Source organism: Protomyctophum bolini (genome assembly GCF_963924005.1).
Source record: "Protomyctophum bolini genome assembly, chromosome: 1".
NCBI lineage: Eukaryota > Metazoa > Chordata > Actinopteri > Myctophiformes > Myctophidae > Protomyctophum > Protomyctophum bolini.
Window position 1 is genome coordinate 14,719,169 of NC_137862.1, and position 27,722 is coordinate 14,746,890.

General features: G+C 41.8%; 2 protein-coding genes across 3 annotated transcripts; both read left to right on the forward strand.

Moving 5' to 3' along the window:
- Nucleotides 1–5,684: 5,684 nt before the first annotated feature.
- LOC308316068 (cellular retinoic acid-binding protein 1-like) lies at nucleotides 5,685–13,763 on the forward strand. Of its 2 annotated transcripts, none has more exons than XM_080764421.1 (4): nucleotides 5,685–5,817; nucleotides 7,720–7,914; nucleotides 8,296–8,409; nucleotides 13,537–13,763. In XM_080764421.1, exons 1-4 carry the CDS (start codon nucleotides 5,748–5,750, stop codon nucleotides 13,548–13,550), a joined length of 393 nt encoding a protein of 130 aa, XP_080620547.1. In that variant the 5' UTR covers nucleotides 5,685–5,747; the 3' UTR covers nucleotides 13,551–13,763. The 2 variants fall into 2 exon arrangements, with proteins under 2 accessions (XP_080620547.1, XP_080620546.1); XM_080764420.1 differs by having other exon boundaries at nucleotides 7,720–7,898.
- A 2,601-nt stretch (nucleotides 13,764–16,364) lies between these two features.
- LOC308332817 (transaldolase-like) lies at nucleotides 16,365–27,213 on the forward strand. Its single transcript, XM_080788921.1, has 8 exons — nucleotides 16,365–16,611; nucleotides 21,068–21,191; nucleotides 21,420–21,527; nucleotides 22,050–22,181; nucleotides 23,508–23,683; nucleotides 24,966–25,163; nucleotides 26,592–26,737; nucleotides 26,983–27,213. The coding sequence occupies exons 1-8, from the start codon at nucleotides 16,506–16,508 to the stop codon at nucleotides 27,013–27,015; spliced, it is 1,023 nt and encodes a 340-aa protein (XP_080645047.1). The 5' UTR covers nucleotides 16,365–16,505; the 3' UTR covers nucleotides 27,016–27,213.
- Nucleotides 27,214–27,722: the final 509 nt, after the last annotated feature.

A 27,722-nucleotide genomic window follows, 5' to 3' on the forward strand; every position in this document is an offset into this window, starting at 1 on the left:
TAGTCGAAAAACGAAATCAACACTGCTGTTATATATTTTTTGGCTTTTTGTCATACACTGCCATCACACGTCATGTGAAATCATTTCCTATTTGAAGGTTTGTTTTGTAAACTTTCAATCTTGGTGGATTGTCTGCAATTTACCTTGAAAAGAACTAAAGGCGCATTATCCACAATATGTAGGCTGCCATGTGGAATTTTTATGCTATCATAAAACTCGAGTGTGATTATGTTGTCTATAGACTGGTGCTTCTCAAAGTGGGGTCCACAGACCCACAGGGGTCCATAAGGGTTTTTTTTTTTCAAAAGATCTCCAATTTTTGACAGCTGTCTCATTTGGGGGCGTGACATTTGTAGTCCCTGCCTAGCTGTGTGTACAGTACACAAGTGTGACCGACGGCCCTGCCCCCTCTGCCTCACTGTAGGCTAGCCGGCAGCCTCTGTGATGGCAGAGTGGAGCAGGCCGTCAGCCCAATTGTGCTCACCTGAGGTGGGTGGAGCTTAGGGCAGTATATAGGGAGCTCTCCTGGCTCCAGCTCACTCTTTCTCTGTCCTCCTTGCAAGCAGGACCTGCTAAGGGTTGTCACCTGGCTCAATGGCCTAACCACCCTTTTGTTTAAGTTATGTTTTGCAGTTTGCACCAACTAATACAACACGCACCCACCACTCTCCACGGGTGCAGGCTTTAGTTCCAAAATACTATTGATCCGAAACCTCAATCCTAACCTAACCCTAACCGCAATCACGGGAGGAGCACATGTCGGACCATCGCTTTTTCACATCGCATGTCCCCCCGCTTCGGATCTTCGGTGAGTCGGAAAAGCGTGCATCCGTACACATCCGTACACTGCAGACATTACTGATAACTGATATCCTCACATCCCACACTTCATTATTTGCTATTCTTTAATTACCTTACTATAATAAATATCATTACAAAACGTTTATGCTCTTGTGTAGACTCCCTGTTTTGCTGTGCATCCCCTAGTGCATGACACAAGACCCATTGCACAACAGGATATTTAGATTGTATTTATTGTATACATTATAACAATCAGAACCACAACATGGTATCACAATCAGCCCACTGAGCCCAGGGTTCCCATCTTACAAAAGTATAATATTTGCATTTACAGTGCAAACAACAAAATAACTTGAGGTAGTGCAACTTATGTTGTAAGACATGACTAAATATACCTTTTCCAAAATGAAAGAATATACAAAAATAGTGAAACGTCAACCCTGCCAAGCTCCTTATGGGAATGAAAATAAGCTCCTTGAACTGATTTATAAATATGGCCAGTATGGGAGTTTGATATTTGTATCAGGCTTTACAGACATAGGATCCATTAAAAAAGGCCTTTGACCTTTGACCGGGTTGAAACCGCAAAAAGGGTGAAGGCAGCACCGCAGGGGAATAGCTGGCGCAGGAGAAATTGTCAAATAAAATGAGTTAACTGCAAAATGCAGGACTCAAGGAACAAGCACACACACAGTCACAGTCCCTCACACACGCACACACGTGCGTGCGCACACACACAGACACACACACACACACACACACACACTTCTTCCTCTTCAATTCATCTTGTTCATCCGGGACGGGCACATCAGGTCCAGGTTGTGTCTCCTCTGGTACGGGTTGTGTTTGTACTCGGCACCGGGAACGTGCTCCACGTGTTGTTTATCGGTCGGCCCAGCCGGGTCAGCCACGACTCAAGTTGCAAATGGCCCTGGTCCACATGCTTATACTTGCAACCCGGGCCTTTTGTTTACTTTACTACCCCCAAGGCAATGCCAAGCAATATTTCCCACTACGGAGCAAAGACGGGCAGTGCCAGACAGACAGTAACCAATCAGAGGTTGAACCACGCGCTCGCTATATGTAAAGTATTTAGTCATGTCATGCTTGTATACATTCTATAATACTATTTAAATCCTGTGCAAAAATCCATGTTTTTGTATCATTTTAAGATGATCATTAATCAGATTTTTGGCTGCTTGGTAAACATCACTTATAATAAATAACATTTGGATTGGGCAGCACATCGTTGTTTAATCAATCAATCAATTCGTATTTACACATGTGTAGGCTTATAGGCTACATGAATCCAATACAGTTAGTTACATGAAGTGAAAGTGCACAGTAACCAAGGTAATGATTTAATTAAACTAATACAAGAACACAGAACTCTTGTCCACAGCGTCCTTACACTAACGCTAATGTTCAACAAGAGAATGTAAATGAATTATTATTTTTGATAAGTTTCACTATTATCTATCTCATATAAGAGGCTATATATCGGGGTCATAGAGAGATGGCCTATAAATCATGAAATCAAAACAAATGGGGTCCTTGCGTATACTGGGGGTCCTTTGAAATAAATAAGGCCTCCTATACATGAAATGGATTGTTTGTATATATTTTGTTTTACTGCAAATGTGGTGAAATTCATATATAAAGTTATACACCTCAAACTAACTAAAAAACAAAGCCTGTCCGTCTGGAGGTTGAGGCATATAAACTCATGTAGATTCACAATATGAAGCTCTGAGAGGTTTAAAACATGGCATGCTTGAAGCCAGGATATCCTTCTACATTCTGGAACAGGAATAATGTCAATATCTGAATGTAAATATGAGATATAGTCATTTGAACACATACCTACAATAAGCGGATATCTTTAGAATGTCTTCTTTACTTTGAAGTGACTCTGACATATTGTCATAGTAACACATAATGAGGGCTTGTAGGAAAGGTGTGCTTTTATTGAATCCACCAATCCAAAATGGGGTAAAACAGTCAGTAGTTTTATTTTTACTTCACTTATCAAGGGTGGGATATAACAAATTGACTTGAGTAGAAGTCCCTAAAATGTATGAAATGTCACAAACTAGAGAAAATGTGAAATTGTGAATGAATCAAAGAATATATGCAGCTTCAACAATAGAGCATGGAAAAATGCAGGCCTACAGTATAACTACTAACTATTATTTAGCACACCAACCAAGCTCAATGTTATCCTCATAACAGCAAGACATTCATTTCTGTAGAGTCAAGTTATACTACAGTATTTGGCTCCACCTGCTCTTATTGCCTATATGTATATGAGGTTTCCAACAGAGACAATATAGTACATATCACCAATGATTCTTTTAAATGTTCCCCTATATAATGACATGGCCCCAATAGAGACACCAGGTTGAAAGTGGTTAATATCTGTGCAATATTGTTGCTTTTTTTGGTCCTCATCGTTTAGCCATATTCCTCTGGGAATCAATTATCCACTGAGGAGGATGAGGGTTCAGAATTCCATAATGTGAACATGCAATCTCAATAGATAATGTATTCAACTGATTTACTTATAACCAGGGGCCATGTTGTGTGTGTCTTGTTGAGGGGGAAGTTTTGACACCAAAGGTCACATCTCATTATGCTATTTAGATGAAAGGGTCCATTAGAAAGAAGTCAATTTTTATTTAGACCCTTTTTTTCTTCAGCCCGATTGGACAATATAGGAGCCATGTAAAGCAGTGATTCTCGGGGAACTACTTTTATATGCTGTTCAGGGAACGCTGTAGATCAAGTAGGGCTTTGATTTATGAAGAAAAAACAAAAACGCAATAAAGTAAAAATATGGAGACGAGAGGTTTCTGCCTCAGAAACTATGTAATATCACTTTCAGAGTGTCCAGACAGAGACACATCTTTATAAATCAGATTTGAGTCACGTCTCAAACCACCTGTGGTTTCTGTGTTTTAATGCTGTTCAGAGTTAGCCTGGGTAATAAGCCAGACGTGTAGTCAGGCTAGTTCAGAGTTGATCAAAACCAAATCTGATTCCAACCTGGCTAGGCAAAAATAAAATGGAGATTTGGTTCTTCCAGTGTAAACGCAGCCTTAACAGACAAATCTATTGATGAGTGAGACAAACAAGCCGAGACCCCCGGTGTGGTGGGTGGGTGGGGTGGGGGGGGGGGGTTCTGAAGCTGACACATCCTGGAGGGATGACAAAGTGCTCTCCGCTCCATTCTATACATTAATTATCAGGCGCTGTCCGGAAGGCACTTTGTCAAAAAGATTGATGGGACGCGCGTCAGAATGAGAACAAATCCAACTTGGCTGGGGTTAGAGGGGTGTGTGCTGAGAGAGGGGAGGACCTCTTATTCTCATGGGACGACGTGTGTGTGCGTGCGTGCGTGCGTGCGTGCGTGCGTGCGTGCGTGCGTGCGTGCGTGCGTGCGTTCTTGTGTGGGGGGACTTTGGCCCTCACAAGTATAGTAGAATTTGAGAAATAGACATTGTTTGTGAGTGCACAATTTCCTTGCATGGTACTCACAAGAGAAACGGTTGATTTATGGTAAGAAGTCCCATCAGTGTGGGAGTGAGGGGCGCTCTTATCATTGTACATCATGAAAACAAAAAACATTAGAGGTGTAGTATATAATATACAAGTTCAATGTTTGTGTCAGAGAATTTGTCATCATGACGTAACATGTCTATTTGTTCTAATTGTCTATTGCTTCATTGTTCTTTGTATATGATGAACATAGTTCTATGACGTAAATTCTCCAATCATTGTCAATGGCATTTAATGTTTGTGTTAGGACAAAAATCTACACTACAGCTAGCGCCCCTCAAAAATGTATGGGTTAGGATTAGGATAAGGCTAGGTTTAGAGGATATGGTTAGGATAAGGTATTTTAAGGTTAGATTTTGATGTCAGGGTAGGCGGTGCATGTATGCCTGATTCACTCTGATTACTGAATAATTCAGTCACGCCTGTGACGTGTTGTGAGCTTGTATAGTCTTTTACTATAGTAGTAGGACAAACACGTTTTTGTGTTTGCGAGTGTGTCTGTGTGTACATGCATACGTGTGTCACAGTGTGTGTGTGTGTGTGTGTGTGTGTGTGTGTGTGTGTGTGTGTGTGTGTGTGTGTGTGTGTGTGTGTAGTAGAGGGGTTCAATGCACTTTTTTGCATCAGGGGAAAGTAACAAAAAAAGGCTAGTTTTGTAAAGTATGCATTGGTCAGGATGTCAAATATCTCTCAACATTTATATCAGAACGAACCAGAGAGCCAACAAACAAACAGCCTCAGATAAGAGGTTCTTTAGAGAACTTTTTCTTTTCTAAAGGCCATGGTTCATTCATGTCCATAGAAGCCCAGGTAATCGCCGCCGCAGTCATTCTCCATTGATGCCGCTAATGAGAGAATTGACATTCCAGACGAGGCCAGCCGAACTTATATGTGCACATCATTTACAAACGGTCGTTGAGACAAGGGCGTTTAATTCTCTAATGAGAACAAACCATTAAGTGTGTGTGTGTGTGTGTGTGTGTGTGTGTGTGTGTGTGTGTGTGTGTGTGTGTGTGTGTGTGTGTGTGTGTGTGTGTGTGTGTGTGTGTGTGTGTGTGTGTGTGTGTGTGTGTGTGTGTGTGTGTGTGTGTGTGTGTGTGTGTGTGTGTGTGTGTGTGTGTGTGTGTGTGAAAGGAGAAAGTGATAGAAGGGGTGAGGCCTGCTCTCTCTGTGGGATCATTAGATGGTGGAGAGAGGAGGGGAGAGAGAGAGAGAGAGAGAGAGAGTGGGAGGGAGAGAGAGAGAGAGAGAGAGTGGGAGGGAGGGAGAGAGTGGGAGGGGGAGAGAGAGAGAGAGAAAGGTTGAAAGGGAGCAGAAAGAGACAGAGAAGGAGGCAGACCGAACAAGCAGAGATTTCAAGAAGAGGACCTCGACACTCCAACAACAAAATGCCCAATTTCGCAGGCAACTGGAAAATGAAAAGCAGTGAGAATTTTGACGAACTGCTCAAAGCGCTCGGTAAGATGATTCAATTGATTAATCTCTCACTTTATTTCATTATAAGACCCATGAGGCCGATTCTATAAATGCCTTCTAATATAAGTAGTTCTCAACACTTTCACGACTTTTTCAAAAACGTTAAAAAGATTTACCCGCAAGCTTGTAGATCTGCTATTTTTGAATAAACGTCAAAAATGACACAGATGCTTGGAGAACTTGAGAAAGTGTGGGGTTTTTTTCAGTCTATCAAAAAACAAATCTCCAAATGGTTGAAATGTATGTACAGTATACATTATTTTTAAATTAGCAATATTAATATTGTTAATATCACTATCAAGTCTGCTGTTTGTACAAAAGAAGAAAATACATTATTCATGAATAGATGAATGAATAATTGAATAGATATTGAGTTTCAGATATTGACTTTTGAGACGTCCAGCTGTATTTATGATTGTTATATGGATTTATAAACCCTAAAAAAGTCAGTCTATTGTCCATGTCTCTGGAGACTCCTTTGCATTAAATGCATTCCGATGCGATGCATTGTGAGCTTGTAGATCTGCTATTTTCAAAAGATTTGAATACATCGAAAACTTGCATAGCGAGTACTTTTACTTTTGGTACTTAATTACATTTATATGCCTCACAGGGCATGGATGTTGCATCTCAATGATAGACTGGAAGTAAAGGATGAATGGGAAACAAAATAATGGGAGCCTTCCCCTGGTCTAATTGTTTGTACTGTAAGAGCGTGACCGGCAGGGTTAATAGCTTTTTCTCCAGGCAGTCTGTTGGCGGGACAGAATCTATCAAGGTCTAGATGGGACAGCAGAGTTTAAACAAAACACTGAGACTCTGGCAGAATTCCTGGCACTCATCACCTTGTCACTGCATCTCCTCTGTGTGTTTTGCAACATCTGCCGATTAGAATCTCCAGTTCTCCACTGCAGCTGCTGGAGGCTCTGCTTTTATATGAAACCTGACAGAGATTTAGACTGCGACGTCGTCTCTGTCGGGTGGAAACCCCTCGTATGTCCAAAAACTGGTACTTTTCAGCATTCAAATTCAAAAGTAGCAGATCTGCGGATCTTCTACTTTGATGATTTTGTGCGACGCTGTAGTATGATCATGTAGGATGTTAATTTATGAAGAAAAAAAACTAAAAAATAATAATATGGAGATAGGAGGTTTCTGCCCCGGCATCAGCGATATTTCTTACGCCCCCGACTTCCAAAAAATTATGTTACAGATTGTATTTATTATTATTATTTATTTAACTACATTTTTATCAACATTTTGTAACCCATTTTTCCACCCCTGTGTCAATTATCTAATGTGATCCTGAGCTCTACACACCCTCCGCCAACCTGGGGAGAGCAACGGACTTGAACTCATGCTTCCTTCATGCATGAGTGCCCAAGTCGCTCCTTTACACCTGACAGGGTGAACTATGTGCCCCTAATATATTCTGGTGGTGAACATTTGGCAAAAATAGCCATTGCGATGTGTTGTGACTCTGAGCTTATATTTGCCTATTTTGGCCAAAGATATTTGGCATAGATGGAAAAAAGGAGGGGGCCTACCGGCCTAGTACAGAGCCCTGGGTCACTCAGGTCAACATAGGGGTTAAGTGTTTTTAAGAACAATCCACCCCCGAGAAGTTGATTTCAGATGCACTGTATTTTGTTGTAAAACATGCTTTTTTGGCACCTGGCAGGCATACAAAAATGTGTGAACATTGTACTTATCGTCAGAGGTGGCGAACTTGGAGATCCACTGTTCTTGCTAATTGTCATCCCCTATTTCTTTCTGAAATTATGCCTCTGTTTCTCACTATTGTGCATCCAAGTGTGAACGCCATGCTGAGGTATAGGTAGCAGTACGTAGTAAAACATGTTGAGTACCTTTTCCCTCCACCAGGTGTGAACGCCATGCTGAGGAAGGTGGCGGTAGCGGCAGCCTCCAAGCCCCACGTGGAGATCAGGCAGAACGGAGAGCACTTCTACATCAAGACCTCCACCACCGTGCGCACCACAGAGATCAACTTCCTCATTGGCCAGGAGTTCAACGAGGAGACTGTCGACGGCAGGAAGTGCAAGGTGATTGGCCACCGCCGTGAGTCAGGATTAATACGCCATTTTTAAAATAACTCTTCTTACTTCCGGCCGGGCCTCTTCTGACTTCCTTCACAGGGGTTACCGATGATACTAATTAAGGCTCTGTTCCATTTAGTGTACAGTGGTTCTATTAATTTCAAGGACCCTCATAACTCTGAGAGTATACAAATGGAACGACATGGACCCTTACGGGTCCATTTGGTTCCATTATGTACACTCTCAGTTACACACCCATACGGGCCATTTGTAACCCACTCAAGGGCACTTTGAGAGCCACTTGTGTAGGGCAAGTTTCCAGTGAGCCAAATTTGTATAGTAGTACTTACTTAAGTAAAACATTTGAGTACTTTTTCCACCACGTACTGCTTGTTGTCCACAGAGCCTGGCCACGTGGGACACAGAGAACAAGATGAGCTGCAGACAGACCCTGCTGGACGGAAATGGACCCAAGACCTTCTGGAGTCGAGAGCTGAAAGGAGACGAACTCATCCTGGTCAGTTATAGACTCATTGTTTAGGCATAATTTCCTCTCAATTTAACCTGTAAAAAGGTGGTCCTGCACCTTAGATATTCCACCGCCCCTTTCTGTCGAGGAACACACAAACAAACAAGCCCTACCAGCACTTTAACTGACATCCATGTTCTGATGTTCTTTGAATGCATCAGCACTTTCTCCTGCCAATGTTGTCTGCTCGTTTTACTCTCTTAATGGGTTTTTTTAAAGGCTTTGCCTCTTTTTTAATGTGTCTATTGTTTTTAAATGTGAAGCACCATGAGTTGTGGAGAACGGTATTTTGCTCCCCTGTATGCCCATGTGTATATTGTGGAAGTGACAATACAATCTGATTTATTGGATTGATTGATAATTACAATTACTATAATGATCCTAAAATGGGACAAAATTAAACGCCAATCTGGGCGTGAAGACTTTTTATAATCATTTGCCTGTTATCTCTCCTATGGTACCACATATTGTAAGGTTTGTGTCTGAGAGGCTAAATCTCATCAAATCATGGTCCGTGCTGAATGAATAATGGACGTAGAGGAGATGAACTCATCTTGAAATGATGAGTGAGACTCTTGTTAGTCACCGTTTTCTCTCAACTATAACCAGTAAAAGGTGGAGGACAGATAAACATGTTGGGCCATGTCTGTCTTGTGCCTTGTGCTTTAAAGGGCGGGGATGAAACCCTATAGGCTTATTTTGTAGTTTGTTTAACAGTTCAGCTTACTAATCTAATTAATAATGGGTGTGTTACATTTTAAGTTATATATGTTGTTAATGTGCATATTGACATTACGGTTGACTACTGTGTTTCTGGACACACCCATTATTAATTTGATTAGCTGCAGCTGCATTGCTTTGCTAGACTTAAGACTACCACGTTTTTAATCTGCTGTAGTTTTTAACGTGAACTGGAAAACAAACTACAAAACACAAACCATCCATTGTAGTGTAATTTTACTGCACACAGTAACTCCAGTGACCGACCAGTCACATAAAAAGTCTCTGAACAGAATAAGCAGACATTTAAACACTCTTCACTAAAATGTTTGCTAAGTAGAAAACCGTCAATTTTGACTATATATGCAGTATACGGTCATTTGTCATTAAATCATGTGACACAACATTTGTCCCTGATGGCTGCTGTTGCCTAAAGGCCAAACCGCACCAATGCAATAGTCACAACTCCTTTGCAACTGCCATTGGGGATATAATGGTTGCATCTTGCAAGGGGTTGCATGGCAAATCAATGGTGTGTAGTGAGCTTTACATCTAAAATCCTACATTAGTCTTATGTCACGACATATTGTACAGCCCCAGATTGGATAATAGCCAGGAGTCGGACACTGGGCAGAGAGGGTGTAGGAGACACAGCACAGATCTCCACACAGAATGATCAAAACAGCTATAGGCCACAATGCAGCTACAGTATGGTGGACACACTATCCGCTCATCCACTGACACGCCCTAACATCTCATCTCTGCTGCCAGTCCAGTCAGCGCCAAGTCAGGATGTTCATGAGGAGGTGCTTGTGATAGAACCCAATAAATGTCTTTCATTCAGCAGCAGCCACAATGATTACTTTATTAGCTTTCACTTTACAAAAGATTATATATGGTTATTTCCAATATATATAGGGTTTAAGTACTACTGGTTAACTCATAGTGTGTCATGGGTTTATTTTAATTCTTTAAAAAAAGAAGTGAAAGCAAAGAAATTCACACTTCTCCAAGTTCTAAAAAAAAAAGTGAATTGTTTGACAATAAAATAGTACGATCATTTCCTGTGACACCTCTTTAACAGCTCCATGGAGACTGTGAACTCTGTTAACATCATTCACACACCATACCTTACATTCCATCCGATCACTCACATCACCAACACCACACTTACATATAGCAGAAACCTCTTATCTCCACATTTTTTTTGAGTGGTGCAACCACTCCCTTACGGAGCTATGTGTGTGGCTGGGTCACTGGCTGGGTGGTTGGCTGGGTGGGTGGGTGGGTATGAGCACGAAAATAGCATGGTTGTTTTTCACCACCTGTGCGCAACCTACTGTAACACACACACACACACACACACACACACACACACACACACACACACACACACACACACACAACGCACGCACATGTTAACTGTATATGTGATGATTTCGGGTGTGCCAGTACAGTACAGTGACAGTACAGTACAGTAGAGGCTCTCTCTTCATCCTCAAGTTAGCAGTCATCCTCTCCATGTCAAAACTACTTTGAAGCCAGTCTTCTACAGATGGAGATTCTGTCTGTAGCCATTTATGGCCATTAACGGCTTTGTTTCCCTGCAGCCATGAATATTTTCATACGGTACCTGTCACTGTAATTTCATCTGGTAAATCTCCCAGATATAGGAATAAAAAGGACTCTAATATTTGCAGTGTTGGGGAGTATTAAGCTACATGTAGCTGAGCTACGTAGCTTAGCTACATTTTGCTGTAGCTTGTGGTAGCTTAGCTACATTCATATTGGTGTACCTCGTCAAGTAGCTCAGCTACTTTTTGGGTAATTTTTGGTAGCTTAGCTACTCAAGTTACAAGCTACAATTTTGGGCAATAACATGAAATAAATATATTCATTTTGACCATTGGTTGCTGTGTTAATGCTTGTACTAGAACAACCCCCCCACTAGAACACCACAAGTTCAACAGTGGTGTCCCATCCAGTGCCGCATGTGAGCGGCTTTTCAGTGTTGGCAAGGACATTTTCAGTGCCAAACGCAACCGCTTATCCGATAAGAACTTTGAGAGACTGCTCATGTGTCGCGTCAACAAACGGTTCTGCCCTGGCATATAAAAAAATATAGGCCCAACTTTCTTTTACAGTTAAGTTACAGTTTAGGTTGTGTTAAGTTAAGATTTATTTATAGGTGTGGCTATCAAGAGACCTTTATTATTATTTTCACAGTTAAGATGTGTTAACATTGACGATCAAATGCCATTTAAACACACAGTATCCTCAACAGATCCTCTTTTATTTGTGTGACTGTAAAGACTATGCCCGTTTTAATAACATTCTCAACAATTGGTTTGTTTTATCCTTTCTTTAATGGGGGAAAATCTGTCTAGAACAGGGGTCTTCAAATGTTGACGATCAAATGTCATCATGTAACAGTTGTTTAGTTATAATGTAGGTGTAGTTCTCATTATACAAGGGTCTCTTTTTTTACAGTTAAGATGTGTTAACATTGACGATTAAATGCCATGTATAACACACAGTATCCTCAACAGATCCTCTTTTATTTGTGTAAGTCTCTAAGTCTTTTTTATTTTTTTTATTTTTTTTAATAAAACTGTTGAGAGGCATATTTCAGCTGGCATCGTGGCATGTGACTTTTTTGTAGGATATTATATTTTGTTTCATATGCACCGCATGTACATTCTCAATTTAACGCTGAAAAATATAAAGTAGCTGAGCTACTTTTTCCATGTAGCTGTAGCTTTACAAGCTACATTTCTCCAGGGGTAGCTATGTAGCTTGATCAAGCTACTGCCATGGTGAGCTACTTGTAGCTTTACAAGCTACGCTTTCAAAGTAACTTCCCCAACACTGAATATTTGTATACCCAGAATCTCCTGTATTTTCTCCAAGACATCATTCCAAAAGGTATGAATTCCAGAACAACCCCAGAAAACATGCTAATGGTTTGCTTCCACCTCGCCACAGTTTCTCCAGCACATCTGGGGTTGCGTGTGCTTTCATGTAAACAGGAGGGCCCATTGGTGTTTTATAGACCAGATGGACAACAGTCCCTGGTTCCAGTAATGCTTGAGTCCAGGTCCTGACGTCGTGTTTCCTTTTTTTCTTATTTTTTACTGACACTGAGTAATAATCCCCGTGGGAAAGTAATCAGGGGAACATTGCAAACAAGAGCCTCTTTACTGATGGGACGCAGATTTCTTGCTGTTGGGTGGAAAGCTTGTATGTCTAAAACCGTTACTGTGTTCAGGATATGGAAAAAAGGAACCTGTGTTCCTCACAAACGCCTTGGTAGCTTGTCGATCAGATATTTTTGTTACTGCACGACACTTGTATGGCGAAGTAGAGCATTAATAATAGATTTAAAAAAAATGGAAATATTGAGAATTGGAGATACGAGGTTTCTGCCCGACAACAACAATGATTTGTACCAGAGAAAGAAGGCTTTGAACCAACATGTTTTTTTTATTGAGGATGAGGGTGTGAGTCTTTTGGATCCATGTGCAATGAGACGGATCTGTTGGAGAAGGGTTTAGATTTTTATAAGATCAGATCATGAGTTTTGCTCTGGTACCAGCATAGGTCACATTGCATTGTATTCTCTGCGGTTTTGTCATGTCAAAACATATTTCCCTCATGTCATGCTTAATGGAGTGGGTGTAAGTGATGTTTTTATGTTATAGTAGCTCTATATTGTGACAGTAATCATCATTGCAATAGAGTAGGGGTGTACGTGTCGTATAACGATACATCTGAACAGCGATATGACACGTATCACGATGCATGGTTGAGGATACGATAACTGGACGATATTGGTCAATCTCTTATATAGTTTAGTCAATTCCTTAAACACTTCTTAAACTCTATTTATACTTCATCGACCGAAGTCCCACAGGGGACTTATCTTTTTTCCCCCTCTACACCAAATGTCTTAGCGGATCTACACCAAACTCACAACGCTAGTTTCAGACATTTTTGGGTTTTGGTATGATATTTGTTTTCATTTTTCACAGAGCATTCCGATTCCTCTGTGAACAGAAAGAGAGCAGCCATGTGGTGATAATGGTAGTGGTGTTTGAAAAAGGAGCATTTGAGCATTGTGAGCTTTTGTAAATTGGCTAAGTGTATGTTTTGTGATAATAATCAAAATCTACAAAGTAAGTAGTAACTAAGTATTAAAATAATTATAGTGGAGTAAAAGTACAATATTTGTAGTAAAAATACAGAAAATTGGAAATACTCCAGTAAAGTAAAAGTACCTCAAAAATGTAATTTGTTACTTTCCACCACAGCGACGATTTCATACCAGTACAGGCGAAAGAATAAATGAGACTGTTGATTTTAATATTTTTTTTCTCCCAACTTCTTGTGTTTCAGATGTTTGGAGCTGATGATGTGGTGTGTACACGGGTCTACGTACGCTGTAGCTGAACTACATCTTGTCATGAATATTCCTGTCTATATACAAACAAAACATTGTGTTGCAACATTATTATAACCTAATTTGATATTCAGAGTGCATCGTTTACACAAACATAACTATAAAACACAACTGGACATAACTATAATTTTCCTTATATTTAAATTGTGTTCACCTTTGGAAATAAATGATGAAAATGATGATCCGTTTGTGTGAATACTGTTGGTATTTATGTCCGTTCGTTCAACTTTCTTTCCAAACAATTGTGTATGTACAGTACAAGCCCAACCTTGGTAGAAGTTTGGGTTTTGTAGTTACCTTAGTAACAACCCTCGCCCTAAATCCAGGTCGCAATGAAATGATCGGACATCCCGGCCAAAAGCTTCAGTCCAGAAACCAGGCATTTGTATATAGGCGAGCCCCTGTTTCTCTGAAATAAATGAGAGAGAGAGAGAGAGAGAGAGAGAGAGAGAGAGAGAGAGAGAGAGACACACACACACACGCGCGCGCACGCACGTGCACGCGCGCGCGCGCGCACACACACACACACACACACACACACACACACACACACACACACACACACACACACACAGACAGAAGTACAGTAGCAGCCTGCTGACTTCAAAGCATCCCCCAAACGTCCTGTAGAGGTCACTGTCACATTGCCAAAGTGTTCAACTGAAACAAAGCATTGAATCTTGAAACATTGTCCTTAAGTTATTATAGCATACCAAGAGATAGGAAATCAATGATAAAAAATGACTGCAGTTCTCAATCAGTTCCTAGTGATTTAAAAACAAATAACACAGTGAGTCATGTAGGCCCTGGACCTGGGTACAACTGTTGATCTAAAGCTGAATGATGCTCTGGTGTGCTACCAGATGTGACAAAAATACAATATATATGTAATTCACCAAACCACTTAAGCACATCTATGTTATATTTGTGCATTTATAATGTCTATATCTCTTTTCTACAAATAGACGATCTACAGCGCAGTGAGCTTTTTAATAGATCAGCAGATATTTTCGGGGGACATAATGTGGAGATTACCGAGTATCTTGTTAATAACTAAGTGTTCTTGAATCTTGAAACAGTGTCATTCATATGTAGGAGTGGCAGCATACCACATGTTATCATAGTATCAATAGGCCCATATGAGTGTATAAGGTTATATCTGCACATTTCTAAAGCAACAATGTGATGAGTGACTTTAGACATTTTTCCAAATTGTCAAATAGGCCCTATTATGTTAGAAAGAGACAAACATTGTTGTGAAAATAGCAGAAGCTCACAAGGCATTGTGAGCTTGTAAATCAATATTTTTGGGCTATTTTCAAAATATCTGTGAGAGTCAAACTAATTGTGTCACACACGCAAATAAGGAACCTGACATTCCTCTCAAGACTCAAGAGCATTCAAGCTTTACCTGCACTGAAGTAGCCTAATAATAGACACTGTTGTTTGATGCCACAATGATGTGTCTTGATAGCCTCATAATTCATATGTCAGGATGGGGGGGTCCCCCAGTTCAAATATGTTTTTTCCCCTGCACGCACACGCACACGCACGCACACGCACACGCACGCACGCACACACACACACACACACACACACACACACACACACACACACACACACACACACACACACACACACACACACACACACACACACACACATTAAATTAAAAAAGTTGTAGGCCTACTTTGTAGCTGACCTCCTGTTGTGAGTTCGTGTCGCAACCCACAGTTTGTAAACCACAACCTGTCGTCACTCAACGCCAGGCTGCACCTGTAAAAAGCCTGTTTTCTATTCCGATATAAACAACGTGATCCGGTATAAATCTCCGCCTACCATATTTGGTAATTTCTGCACACACATACATGCATGCATCATTTCCGTATCTGCTCTAAAGGCAGACCGGATCAACAACCTGCAAAAGAAGCTGACCCCTGGCGCCGCGGACCCGACAACCAATGTTGCCAGGTCTGCTTATATTGTAAATATAATATTGGGATTGATAATTGATTGATTGATTGATTGATTGAATGATTGATTGATTGATTGATTGATTGATTGATTGAGTGCATTGGGGGCCGCATATTCAATTAATCTGCATTTGCAGGGGGGGCTTGTTTCTAAAGTGTTGTTGCTTTATGGGACTTGCTTCCTAAATGTTGTTTAAACCAGTGGTTCGGTTCTCAAACATTTTCAATTTCATAAACAGACAGAGTACACTAGCAACTTGCAATGGGCCTGGTCGGTCTACAAGATTCGCTACACCATGAAGATACCTGTCAAAATACTTCCTTAATGTCAATGAAATCCACAATCACACCACCAGAGGGAGTTCCACAAAACACGTTCAACCCAGATTCGGCTCAAACATGGGGTTAAATTAATTTAGCTCCTAACCGCTAAAATGTGGAACGCCCTACCAGCAATGGCCATGAATCCCTAGACTCCTTCAAAACTGCTCTCAAAGAGCACTCAAAGAGCACTTTATACATAGGCGGATGGACCACCAAATTGTATTTGTACACTCCACCGGACCACCCCATCTATTAAAACCCCCCATACCTTTATACTTTATTTCGAAAATAGTTTGGAAAATAGCCAATGGGCTATTTTCAAATACGGTATCCAATGGTTTGCAGTGCTCATGATGTGGCCTAATCCTATTCAGGATATTTGGGCTTGTTTTCATAAACCTGGTCTGGTTGCTTATTTCTCTCGCAGAATATGGCAACACTGCCGACAACTGAACTTCCCGTTCCCCTTTTCTTTCTGTTCTGTCGTTCGTGGCCGCCGCAGGGAGACAGACAGACAGGCAGCCACCCATCCATTCCAGACAGACAGACATTCCGTCCAGTCTCACGTGTCTCTTGTGTATAAAAGCAGCCTCTGTTCGCTCGCAGCGATGTCGACAACGTCGGTGTCACCAGACAAGAGGAGGAAGATGGAGTCCGCGCTGAGCCAGCTGAAGAAGTACACCGTGGTGGTGGCGGATACGGGAGATTTCAACGGTACGTACGGACGGTAACAGCACCAGACGGGTCACCGCTTTGGCCGTAACCGCTCAGCAGGCGACACCGCGCCGAGACTGTTACGCAAGTTAGTGTGAACGACCGCCAGTCCGCTTTTTACCGTATAACCTCAGATCATCGATCGATATGATGAGAGCACATTGAGTCCTGTTTTTTGGTGTTCCGACGCGGCGACGCCATCGCTTGTCGTCAAGCGACAACAACGTGCGTTGTGCAGGTGCAACTAAAACACACGTGGTTCGTTGACGAAAATAGACATAATGTTCGAATCTGATAATCGGATTGCTCGGCCGGCGTATCGTTCCCTGACAGACTTAAAAGTTGATAATGTCATTACATATGTCGTTTAAATTTGTTTTCTGCACTACTTAACTGATAGAATGATTGGGGTCGGGACAGGACCGTTAAGAGACTGTGCTGCTGCCTGCCTGTTTGGTGTCACACTGGTGTAATGTGGTACAAATGTCTAACTAAATTACACATGCTGTATGACAAGTAACGATAATGGTAGTTGCATCAGGGAGGGGATGATGCACACACACACTGCCAATGCCATGCGTTTGCAGAAAAATATACATCATGGGCATTTTTTTTGGGTGCCAGAAGAGGCTTTAGATTAGATATTTATTTACACAGTAAGAAATCATATTGTCAAATGTGCTTTATTTTGTTCCATATGCTGAAGGAATTGTTTATTGGGATTTGGGAAATGTAGAGCACATCTCTAATTGTAAACGTTTGGTTTATCAATCAAATCAAAACTTTTGCTTTCTTATCATACATACGAAATCTGTTTGATACCTTGATCCAAGGCACAATCTGACCCCTCTGCATGATTGTATTTGAATTAAATTCTGTATTTTAAATAATTTATTTCACGGGTGGTGGATAGCTGGCCCCAGTAAGACTGTGTGTGTGTGTGTGTGTGTGTGTGTGTGCGCGCGCGCGCACGCGCAATGACAGTCATGTGTAATGCGTTTACCGGTTTGCTCAGCAGTGATGTAAACCAAACCTTGCCTTATGTTTCCTCATGCGTCATGCCTTGCAACTTGCAAGTCACCATGACAAGACAATGTTTTCCTCATTCTCCATTCAGCATGTTATCTGTTCTAGAAGATCACTCTTTCTTAAACTGGGGTCTGGGGACCCCCAGGGGTCCTTGAGGAGAGTCCCAGGGGGTCCCCTGTCTGGGGGGGGGAATTCCGCGATTTTGTTTTGAAAGCTTTTATTTATTTATTTTTTTGCAGTTTTTTTTTATACAATGCCCTAACCCCTAAAAATTGTTATTTAGGACAGCAACACACACGTCACACACACACACACACACACACACACACACACACACACACACTACAGCCGCACAGCGAGTCATCATGTCATGATAAGAGAGATGATTACAAACTACAGTCAGAAGCACACCACAAGTTACAACAACTGGCATTGACAGGACACTGTCTGCAATCCTGCAAGTTTGTTTATTTACCTGATTGCTGTCAGTGTTGCCTTATAGTTCACTTTCCGAGTTAGAAAACTATGCAAATAAGTAGGCTAGTTCATTGCAGAGGGGTGGGCTGGCGGGGGCATCTTTGTAATATGTCTCGAATGTCCACACAATGATTTATAATCAAAATAGTAAAGTTTACTGAAATGCTTCGGCAACAACACAGCAGCATGTACATAAGAGTCACAACAACTCATGTTAGTCACCCAGAGACGACCTGCTTTACGGCAGAGTCGTAACCATAGTGATGCCGGTCATCACTGGTCGGTCAAAACAAAAAAAATTTTTTATTTATTTTTGCATGTGCCCATGCTAACAACTAAAATATTTGTTAAGTTGCCTTAATTTGGCTACAAACTCATTTTTTGAGTGCAGGAGAACTCAAGTGGACTACTGTAGTGTTCATGTATGTTTGAGATGGTTTAATTTACACTTAGGCTGCATAGTGGTTACTGTCTAATCGATGTCCTGTCAGCTGTTTGAATATGAATACTTTAAGTATTATACTTTATAGAAATGTAAACCAGTAGGGTTGCATTCTTGTGGTTGAAACACCAATAGTTCATTAAACCATTTAGTGACCACTCTTAAACTTCTCGATAGAGATTAGAGACTGTCAACCTCAAATCCATCACATTATTGGCTGTGACAAAAATACATCTTCATAAATTCAAGGCTTCGTGGGGTGTGTAATTGATAAAAAATTGTTTTCGGTGAATTGAGTAATGGGGTGAATTACTCATTTAGAGCCCAAACTGCACTAATGATTCGCCACTCCTTGTAACACGCAACTCCTTGCAACCTTTATCCACAATGGGAGTTTCAAGGAGTTGCATTGGTGATGTTGTGGTTGCCCTTAAAACTGTTTTGTTGCAAGGAGTTGCGACTAGTTGCAAGGAATTGAAACGTGGGAGTTTCAATTAATATGGAGTTTAGCATTCAGTTTAGGCTGCACAGCCTGCTTGCTGTGTTGCTCTGTGTGGACCTGAGTACCGGTAGGTCACTGCTGAGTATGAGTATAGCATTGGTGAAGCACCTTCTTACTTGCAAAATGTGAACTAGTGCTTTTGCTACAGAAGGTCATAAGTCAATATTGGTACCTAGTGAGCATATAGTCTTTGTAGGTTGGAAACCTCAATGATTACTTTTTTCAGGATTTAAATAAAAATCACGCTTCGAGCTTTTAGATAAATTTTAGTTTTTGCTGCTTTTGTGTGATGTAGCATTATCAAGTAGGGCGTTCAGTTACAAAGTTAAAACATGGAGATAAGAGGTTTCTGCCCGACGGTAATGATAAGGTTCCATAGTTAAAAGCATTTAGAGCTCGGCACGAGTCGGTAGCACTTTTCCAGGCAGCGTAAAGTGATGTTCATTACCTGCTTTTGTATGTGCTAATATTGAGTCATTATGCACTTTTGTTGCACAACTTAGTTTTCACCCTTTGCAAGCAAAGAGCATGGTGTTTCACTGCAATGTTCTGCTGAGTGTAAATTGTAGGAGGTACTGTGAAAATGCATAATAAATAAATGCCCTTATACAAGTGGGTGACCTTTTTTTTTATTAACCTTTGCCGTTTGATATATTCCATACTACAGCATGTACACACAGCACACCCTGTCTGTGTGCTACAAGTATTTTATATGGAGGGTTTAACATCCATTTTTATTTTATGACCCTTTCACACAGTCACAGTTTTGTAGATATGGTGGAAGTGCCATCATTGGGAAACCTGGCAGTTTGCTCAAGCATTCTGTAGAAAGTAGTTGCCAAATATTCTGGCCTCGATGTCAAGTTTTCTCTTTAGATTGGCCAAATGGAGAATATGTGCAATTTTGGTCTTGGTTTCCTCTTCAGAATGCCGTCTACCGGTGGTCTGGTGTGCAATTAGCCTAATAGATGGATGGACACTGGATGAATTGTGTGTGTTATCAATAAATAAAACTTTCGGTTAAATTAATACAAATTATGAGAAAATAAACTGTCTCCTCACACATTAGTATGAATGAATGAATGGTTAAAATGGATTTTGAAGTTACAATGGTTTTGTAGAGTTGTTAAAATAATATGATATCAAAGTTTTGGTTTTTGTCTCATTCCTAAGCCAATAATTTGACTAGCATTGATTCCCTATGGAGACGCAAAGGATACTCTTTGTGTCTCCATAGGGGAACCACTGCTTACCTTCTGGCCTGCTGAAACGGAAGCCATTGTTCGGCAGGTTTCTGAATCTGAACACCTGGCTGAGACCCAGAGTGAGTAGACAGAAAATGAGCCATATCATAATGAGCAGTAGTGAGGACCGATTTATATGAATCAAGGTTGAACATGGGGTTACAGCTCCCACCTCACTACATGAACTGCTGCTTGCAGCTGCATGTTCCCATCAATTCAACACAAAGGCCGCACATGGCCTGTTGGTGTGCGATAAGCAGGAACACAGGAGGCTTTGTTTAAGACAACGCCCACCTTGGTTCTGTTCCTGCTTTTGCTTCCTTGTACAATTGTCATTGTGACACTGCTCCACTACATTAACCTGAATGAATGTGTAGCATGCTGGCCTTTTATGGGAATCTGCCAACATGCTGTGTTTCACCCATACTTGACGTGTGTGTGTGTGTGTGTGTGTGTGTGTGTGTGTGTGTGTGTGTGTGTGTGTGTGTGTGTGTGTGTGTGTGTGTGTGTGTGTGTGTGTGTGTGTGTGTGTGTGTGTGTGTGTGAGAGACGCTCCTTCAACTGCTCTGGTGTCAGCATCAGCTGAGTGGTGTAGTTTGCTGTGGTTGGAATACTTTTTGGGGGAATAATACACGTTCTGCAGCCCTGTTCTAGTCATTAGCCCCTTTGGGGTCATGCAAACAAACTGATGCACACATGTAACAATGAACTGGTTATGTCTGCCATTCGTAACTTATTTCCCCCAATGTGCAAATCTTGCAGCCATTGATGAGTACAAACCACAAGATGCAACAACCAACCCGTCCCTCATCCTGGCTGCTTCCAAGATGCCAGCCTACCAACACCTACTGGACCAGGCCATTAAATTTGGCATCGCAAAGGGCGGGTATGTGCATTCAATCACTTAACGCCATCAAGACCTGCCAAAATACATTTTAGTTGACAATCAACTTTTTTGACTAAAACATGACGCATGTGACTAAAACTAAATTGTCCTTGTATTTAAATGTTAAATGTTCCTATTTCCTTTCTGTCCAGGACTGTGAAGGTGCAGGTGACTAACTAAATCAAAATGTTCCTTGTATTTAAATGTTCCTATTTCCTTTCTGTCCAGGACTGAGGAGGTGCAGGTGACTAACACCATGGACAAGCTTTTTGTGAGTTTTGGCCTGGAGATCCTCAAGAAGGTCCCTGGCAGGGTCTCTACGGAGGTGGATGCAAGGTCAGGACAAAGCAACTACTAGAAACCTCTTATCTCCATCTTTGTTTTTTCGTAAATGCCTAACTTTGGATATTTGGGAATTTAATACTGAAAAGTAACAGTTTGTCATGAGGTTTCCACCCGACAGAGTGACTTACTAAATTAGTTTAATCAAGATGATTTTATTCACTTTATTTTGATAATAGTGGCTAAGTAGAGGCTTCACAATTCTGATTCAAGCATGTGTGCTGTCGGCAAGCTTGTAATCGTTCAGAACATAAAGAGCATGGCACAAACCCTGTTTTTAGAAAGTTTTCTTTAATATTTTCATTAACATTTTAGTGTTGTTTTAGACAGCAGGCCATCATGGACACATTTAGTGTAGGCTGGGCATCAAATGTGAAAGTTCTTTTAGGTTTATATTGAACTGTTGGAACAAGCATCTACAGTACATACAGTACAAATGAGTGATTCGATACATTTGCTGTGTCCTTCTTTGCTTTGATAAAGATTATATATTTGCGGTTTCCTCTCTTCTTACAGACTGTCCTATGATAAAGACGAGATGATCTCCAGAGCGCTGAAGATCATTGCTCTGTATGAGGAGGCAGGCATCAGTAAGGACCGTGTGCTCATTAAACTCTCCTCCACGTGGGAAGGCATCCAGGCTGGCAGGTCTGTTCACTCAACTATACCATCTACTGCATATATAAATGCACCAAATCTCTGTTCGTGTGTGTATACATCTGTAATCCACGCAACTCAAGAAGTCTGACATCATTCTGACGTCTGCATAGACTCCATATTTGGGCATGCCTCACAAAGAACTCCATCTTAATCCGGTTAATGATATAACCGGATCGCTAAAAATCGATTTTGTTTTTTGAGGGCTGTTGCTAGGCAACGCCTTGTGCAGCACTCGGCGCCATGTTTCGTGCATGAGCGCAGCCGCTCACTTCCTTGTTTACGGCCTGAGAACTGTCTATTCTCTCTAAATCTATGTCACTGTCCATGATTTTGATCAGAACGGCAATGTTCTGTCCTCATTTCTGACTTAACCAAGTAAAGCATCTCGTTTGGAATATTAATGCTTCTAAAGAGAGATCAGATGTGACGGCGTGAGGTAGTAATGGAAGATTATACCTTCCGGTTTGGGGGGGAAATGGAAGGCGGGGCTTTTTAGAGTAAAATCTGCATCATCTGCTGGGCACTCTAGCGCTTTATTTTGAAAAATTCTGTTCCACTGGAAGTGTTAATACCAAATTGTCAAATAGTACGTAAGAAAGAGACTGACATTGTGACCATAGGTGATTTACAAGCTTGCGAATCAAAACATAAGTGTTAGGTAATGGTATAACTATTGACTTAACACTTAAGTTTTGTTTCTCAATGTGTTTGCTTGGGAAAAGTTGATGTCCAACAGACAGTTTGTTTTTAATGTTTTTTTTAAGTGGTGCAACCACTTCTACATCCAGCTTTGTCCGTGTACCTGTGTACCTGTGTACCTGTGTGTGTGTGTGTGTCTTTGAGCACGAGTGGTGTGCGCATGAGTGCGCGTGCACCACTGGTGTGCACCCGTGTGTGTAGTGCCGTGCATGTGCGCGTGCACCACTGGTGTGCGCACGCACCCGTGTGTGGACGTTGTTGCTACATAATTAGCGTCAATGCTAGCGAGCTAAAATATAGCCATCCTTGCTCTAGAAAGCACCAATGTTTCCATCTAGACCACCGGATTATCAGCAAAAACCTCCGAAAATCGCGCTAATGGACCAAACCACGGAGAGCTCAGTAGATTATGAGTTATTCAGCTTTTAGAGAGGGGAGTTGCGCCACTTGGTTCACACAGGTGTGATTTTTTTGTATTTTATTTGGGTACTCTCTGCCGATTCCAAGTTGAGCACTTGTGCTTTGAGCTTGCTGAAGCGTGCTGGACATCTCATTGTTCTTCATCCAGTGCCGTGTTTTATTTGTGGTGTTTGTTTGATGTGACCGCTGCCACAGGGAGCTGGAAGAGAAGCATGGCATCCACTGCAACATGACCCTGCTGTTCTCCTTCGCCCAGGCCGTGGCCTGTGCCGAGGCCAAGGTCACTCTGATCTCCCCCTTCGTCGGTCGCATCTTCGACTGGTACAAAGAGAACACCGACCGCAAGAGCTACGAACCACATGAGGATCCAGGTAATGTCTCAAGAACAGATAATGACAAAACCATGACTAACGGATTCTATGAAAATTCCTAAAACACAATGTAAAACCAGATTTAGCTGCTATGTCTGAACATCACGCTTAGCAAAGCGTCCGATACATTGCGACGGTGATCAGCTGTGTTGACGAGGGAATAGGGGGCTCTTGCTGCCACTCAATCACAGTCCTGTGGGTGGTGCTTAGAAGCCCTGCACGGCCAGGGTTTGTAAGGAAATCAAGCACTTCCAATGCCTAGTTCAGCTGCTGGATCACTGTGGAAAGAAATAACGCATCTGGGATTGATATAAAACTGATTTAAGGTGTAGATTAGTCACATTTAGTACGTGGTCTAATCAGAAACCAGCCAATCAAGGATTGGGACTAACCGTTTTAGAACTTATATTTTCAGATTTAGACTAGAGATGTCTTGGTGTTAGAATTTCCCCACCGTTTCCACCGTGCTTCTCAACACCGGTTAAACCGGTAATACCGAATCCAACCACTAGGTGTCCTAATAGACCTGCCTCGCATTGATCCAGAAAGAGGCTTTAGGCAGTATAGGCAGGCACGGTCAAAAAATGCAACTAGAAGATAAACAATCCAGCAGAACTCTTTTCATCATTTTATTTTCCTCATGATATGAGTCATATCACCGAGACCAACAACACACGTGTTTCAGGCAGCTCACATAGCCTTCATCAGCGTTGATCAAGACGCTAACAGGATATCATTACAGGATGAATTGAGAGCGCACCGTTGCTACAGATTATTGTGATAAAGCACTAAAACATTGTGGAAGTATAAACTCATCGTACCGTAAATCCAATGCACTAGTCTGAATGCAGCTAAGACCTGTCACCAAAGTGAAATCTGACACCTTGCTGGTGTGTGTTCAGACAGCTCCGCTCCGTTAAAGAGCAGATCACTTTTGTTCTTTTCATAATAATAATAAGTATTGATAACCTCCTTATAAGCACACGGGTGCCACAGGAAAATGAACTGAAGTGGTTTTATAGGGTACACGAGAGAATAAATAGTCTAGTATTAAAAATTATAATAAAACGGTGCTATCGGTGTGCAAGTAATGTGGCGTGCCCGCCCACCGGTAACACCGCTATCACCGGATACCGTGACAGGCCTAATTTAGACTGAAATCTTGTGAATTTAGTCGCATAAAACTAGATCCTTTAAAGATGACCAAAATATAACTTCAAAAGACTATGGCTAAAATAAAATAAAGATTAATCAACACTGCTTTTGATCATCCCGCCGTTAGGTGTGGTCAGTGTGACCAAGATCTACAATTACTACAAGAAGTTTGGCTACAGCACGGTGGTGATGGGCGCGTCCTTCAGGAACACGGGCCAGGTGAAGGCCCTGGCCGGATGCGACCTGCTCACCATCTCCCCAGGCCTCCTGGGAGAGCTCAGCCAGGACCACGGCACCGTCGCAGAGATGCTCAATGAAAAGAAAGGTAATGATCAAGGTCATCGGTGTGTCCGTACGCGGACAAAATGAAATTACTGAATGCCGACATTGTATATTATTATTAAATAAGACTTCTTCCTTACCTAAATGTAGCCCGCTGTTTGTGCCGCTTCAGTGCCGCTGCATGGTCATTAACACCTTGACGGCTTTAGATTAAAAGGTGACATATTCCGAGGCTGCCGGGATTGTTTATTTGGAGCATACGCCGAAGTATTTGCGCCTTGATCCATGAAAACCCCATGAATATAGTTCTATGGCTTGTTGTCGGTTCGGATCCCAGGTATTTTCCGATCTCAGGCTTAACCGAAGACCTGTACTCGCCCGTAACCTGGGTGTGCTTTTTTACTCCGGCCTCACTTTTAACCCCCAAGTAACACGAGTAGTGCAAACCTGCTACTTTCAACTGAGGAACATGGCCAGGATCAAAAGTTTCCTGTCACCCGCAGATTTGGAAAAGGTAATCCACGCTTTTATTTTGTCTCGTTTGGATTACTGTAACTCGATTTATTCAGGCCTGTGTAAGAAGGCTATATTCCGTCTACAACTCGTTCAGAATTCTGCTGCCAGACTGCTAACTAATTTAAAAAGACGGGATCACATTACCCCCATTTTAGCCACCCTTCACTGGTTACCTGTTAGTTATAGAATAGATTTTACTTTTAAAGCTGTACACGTAAATGGTCAGGCTCCCCAGTATGTCTCCGACATGCTGGCTCCCTACAAGCCTACATAAGGTCCTCAGACAAAGCCCTCCTTGAGACCCCCACAGCCCATCTTATCACAAAAGTTGGCAGGGCATTTGCAATCCGGGCTCCCAAACTATGGAACGCTCTACCTATTAATTTAAGACTTGCAAAAATCTCTTCTAAAACCCACCTTTACTGCCTCCCCCTGGCCAGCCGGGGCGCCTGATGGAGGGGAAAGAAACTGGTTGGAATAACGTGTTCCTTCCACGCGCTACGTCCAACCAGGGAAACTCCCCCCTGTCAGGTGTAAAGGAGCAACTTGGACACTCAGGCATGAAGGAAGCATGAGTTCAAGTCCGTTGCTCTCCCCTTGTCCCCCATATATGGGGACTAGGTTGGTGGAGGGTGTGTAGAGCCCAGGATCACATTAGATGATTGACACAGGGGTGAAAAATGGGTTACAAAATCGTGGGATAAAAAATATATAGTTTTAAAAACCCACCTTTACGTTAAGGCTTTCTCTTAATTCCCATTTGCATACCGTATTCTATTTTTGTGTGTATGCTTTTATGTTGTCCTTGTTGTCATTCATTGATATCTTGTTGTAGCTGTGACTACGTTGTTCTTGTTTTTTACCCTGTTATGTAAAGCACTTTGTGACTGTCTTGAAATGTGCTATATAAATAAATTCATTATCATTAACGTACCCTGTGTGTCTCTGTGTGCAGCCAAGACCAGTGACGTGGAGAGGGTGAACATGGACGAGAAGGCGTTCCGCTGGCAGCACAACGAGGACAGGATGGCCGTGGAGAAGCTGTCTGACGGCATCCGCAAGTTTGCTGCCGATGCCATCAAGCTGGAGACCATGATCAAAGTAAGAGAGGCTTATTATTATTTAATAACTTTTTATTTAATTTAGATGTTTTCACATAGATGATAAATACTACAGACTGACGTAACCACTATCTGACCTGGCCTCTGTATTTTGGGCACAATCTGATAATGAGGTCCCCCATATCATAACTATGATGGAAAAAAAACATGGACGGACGCAGGACGATGATGATGCCGTCTTTGTGTAGAACTGTGCCGACTGTTTTGCCTCTGTGTCCCCAACAGGAGAAGATGCTTAACGTGAAGAACGGCAAGTAAAGATGCTTGGCGTCTGTGATCCAGTCAGCTGGATGCCATTAGAAGATGGAAGGTCTTCACTGCTACCTGAGAAGGTGGGATCTCTGGACCACTGGGGTCTTCTTTAACACAGTCATCTTCTTGTTTGGACTGCACATTCAAATGGACAGCCACCTCCTCACCCCTCTAGACTGGGACTGACTCGCATTTCCTGCTTTTTTTTTTTTAAACCATAATTATGAACCCTAGCGTCCCTCCCTTCATCTATTTTTGCCGAAGACATCTTAATGTAAGGTGAAAACGGGAGGGGGACCTAGTATAGAGCCTTGGGGGACTCCGGTCAAGTGTGTGTGTATATAGGGTTTGTACTGTAAGTGGTTAATATGATGCTGATGCTTTGTTGAATTATGTTGTTAAAAGACCATCTCTGTCGGGTGGAAACATGCGACCAAAACCGTTACTTTTCATTTCAGGTTCAAAAATAGAAAAAGCATCAGATCTCGAAAGCACGAAGCATCGCGTTTCACCTTGTGGATCTGCTACTTTTGACGCTTTTGTGTGATGCTGTTAGTGTGATCAAGTAACTTGTTAATTTCTGGAGAGAGGGGGAAAAAAGAGTGGCGATGAGACGTTTCTGCCTGACAACAAGGATATGAATCAGTGGAATAAGATTGAGTCCAGTCTACTGGGGTGTAATGGTGTGACTGCTAACTAGAGGACCAGGAGTT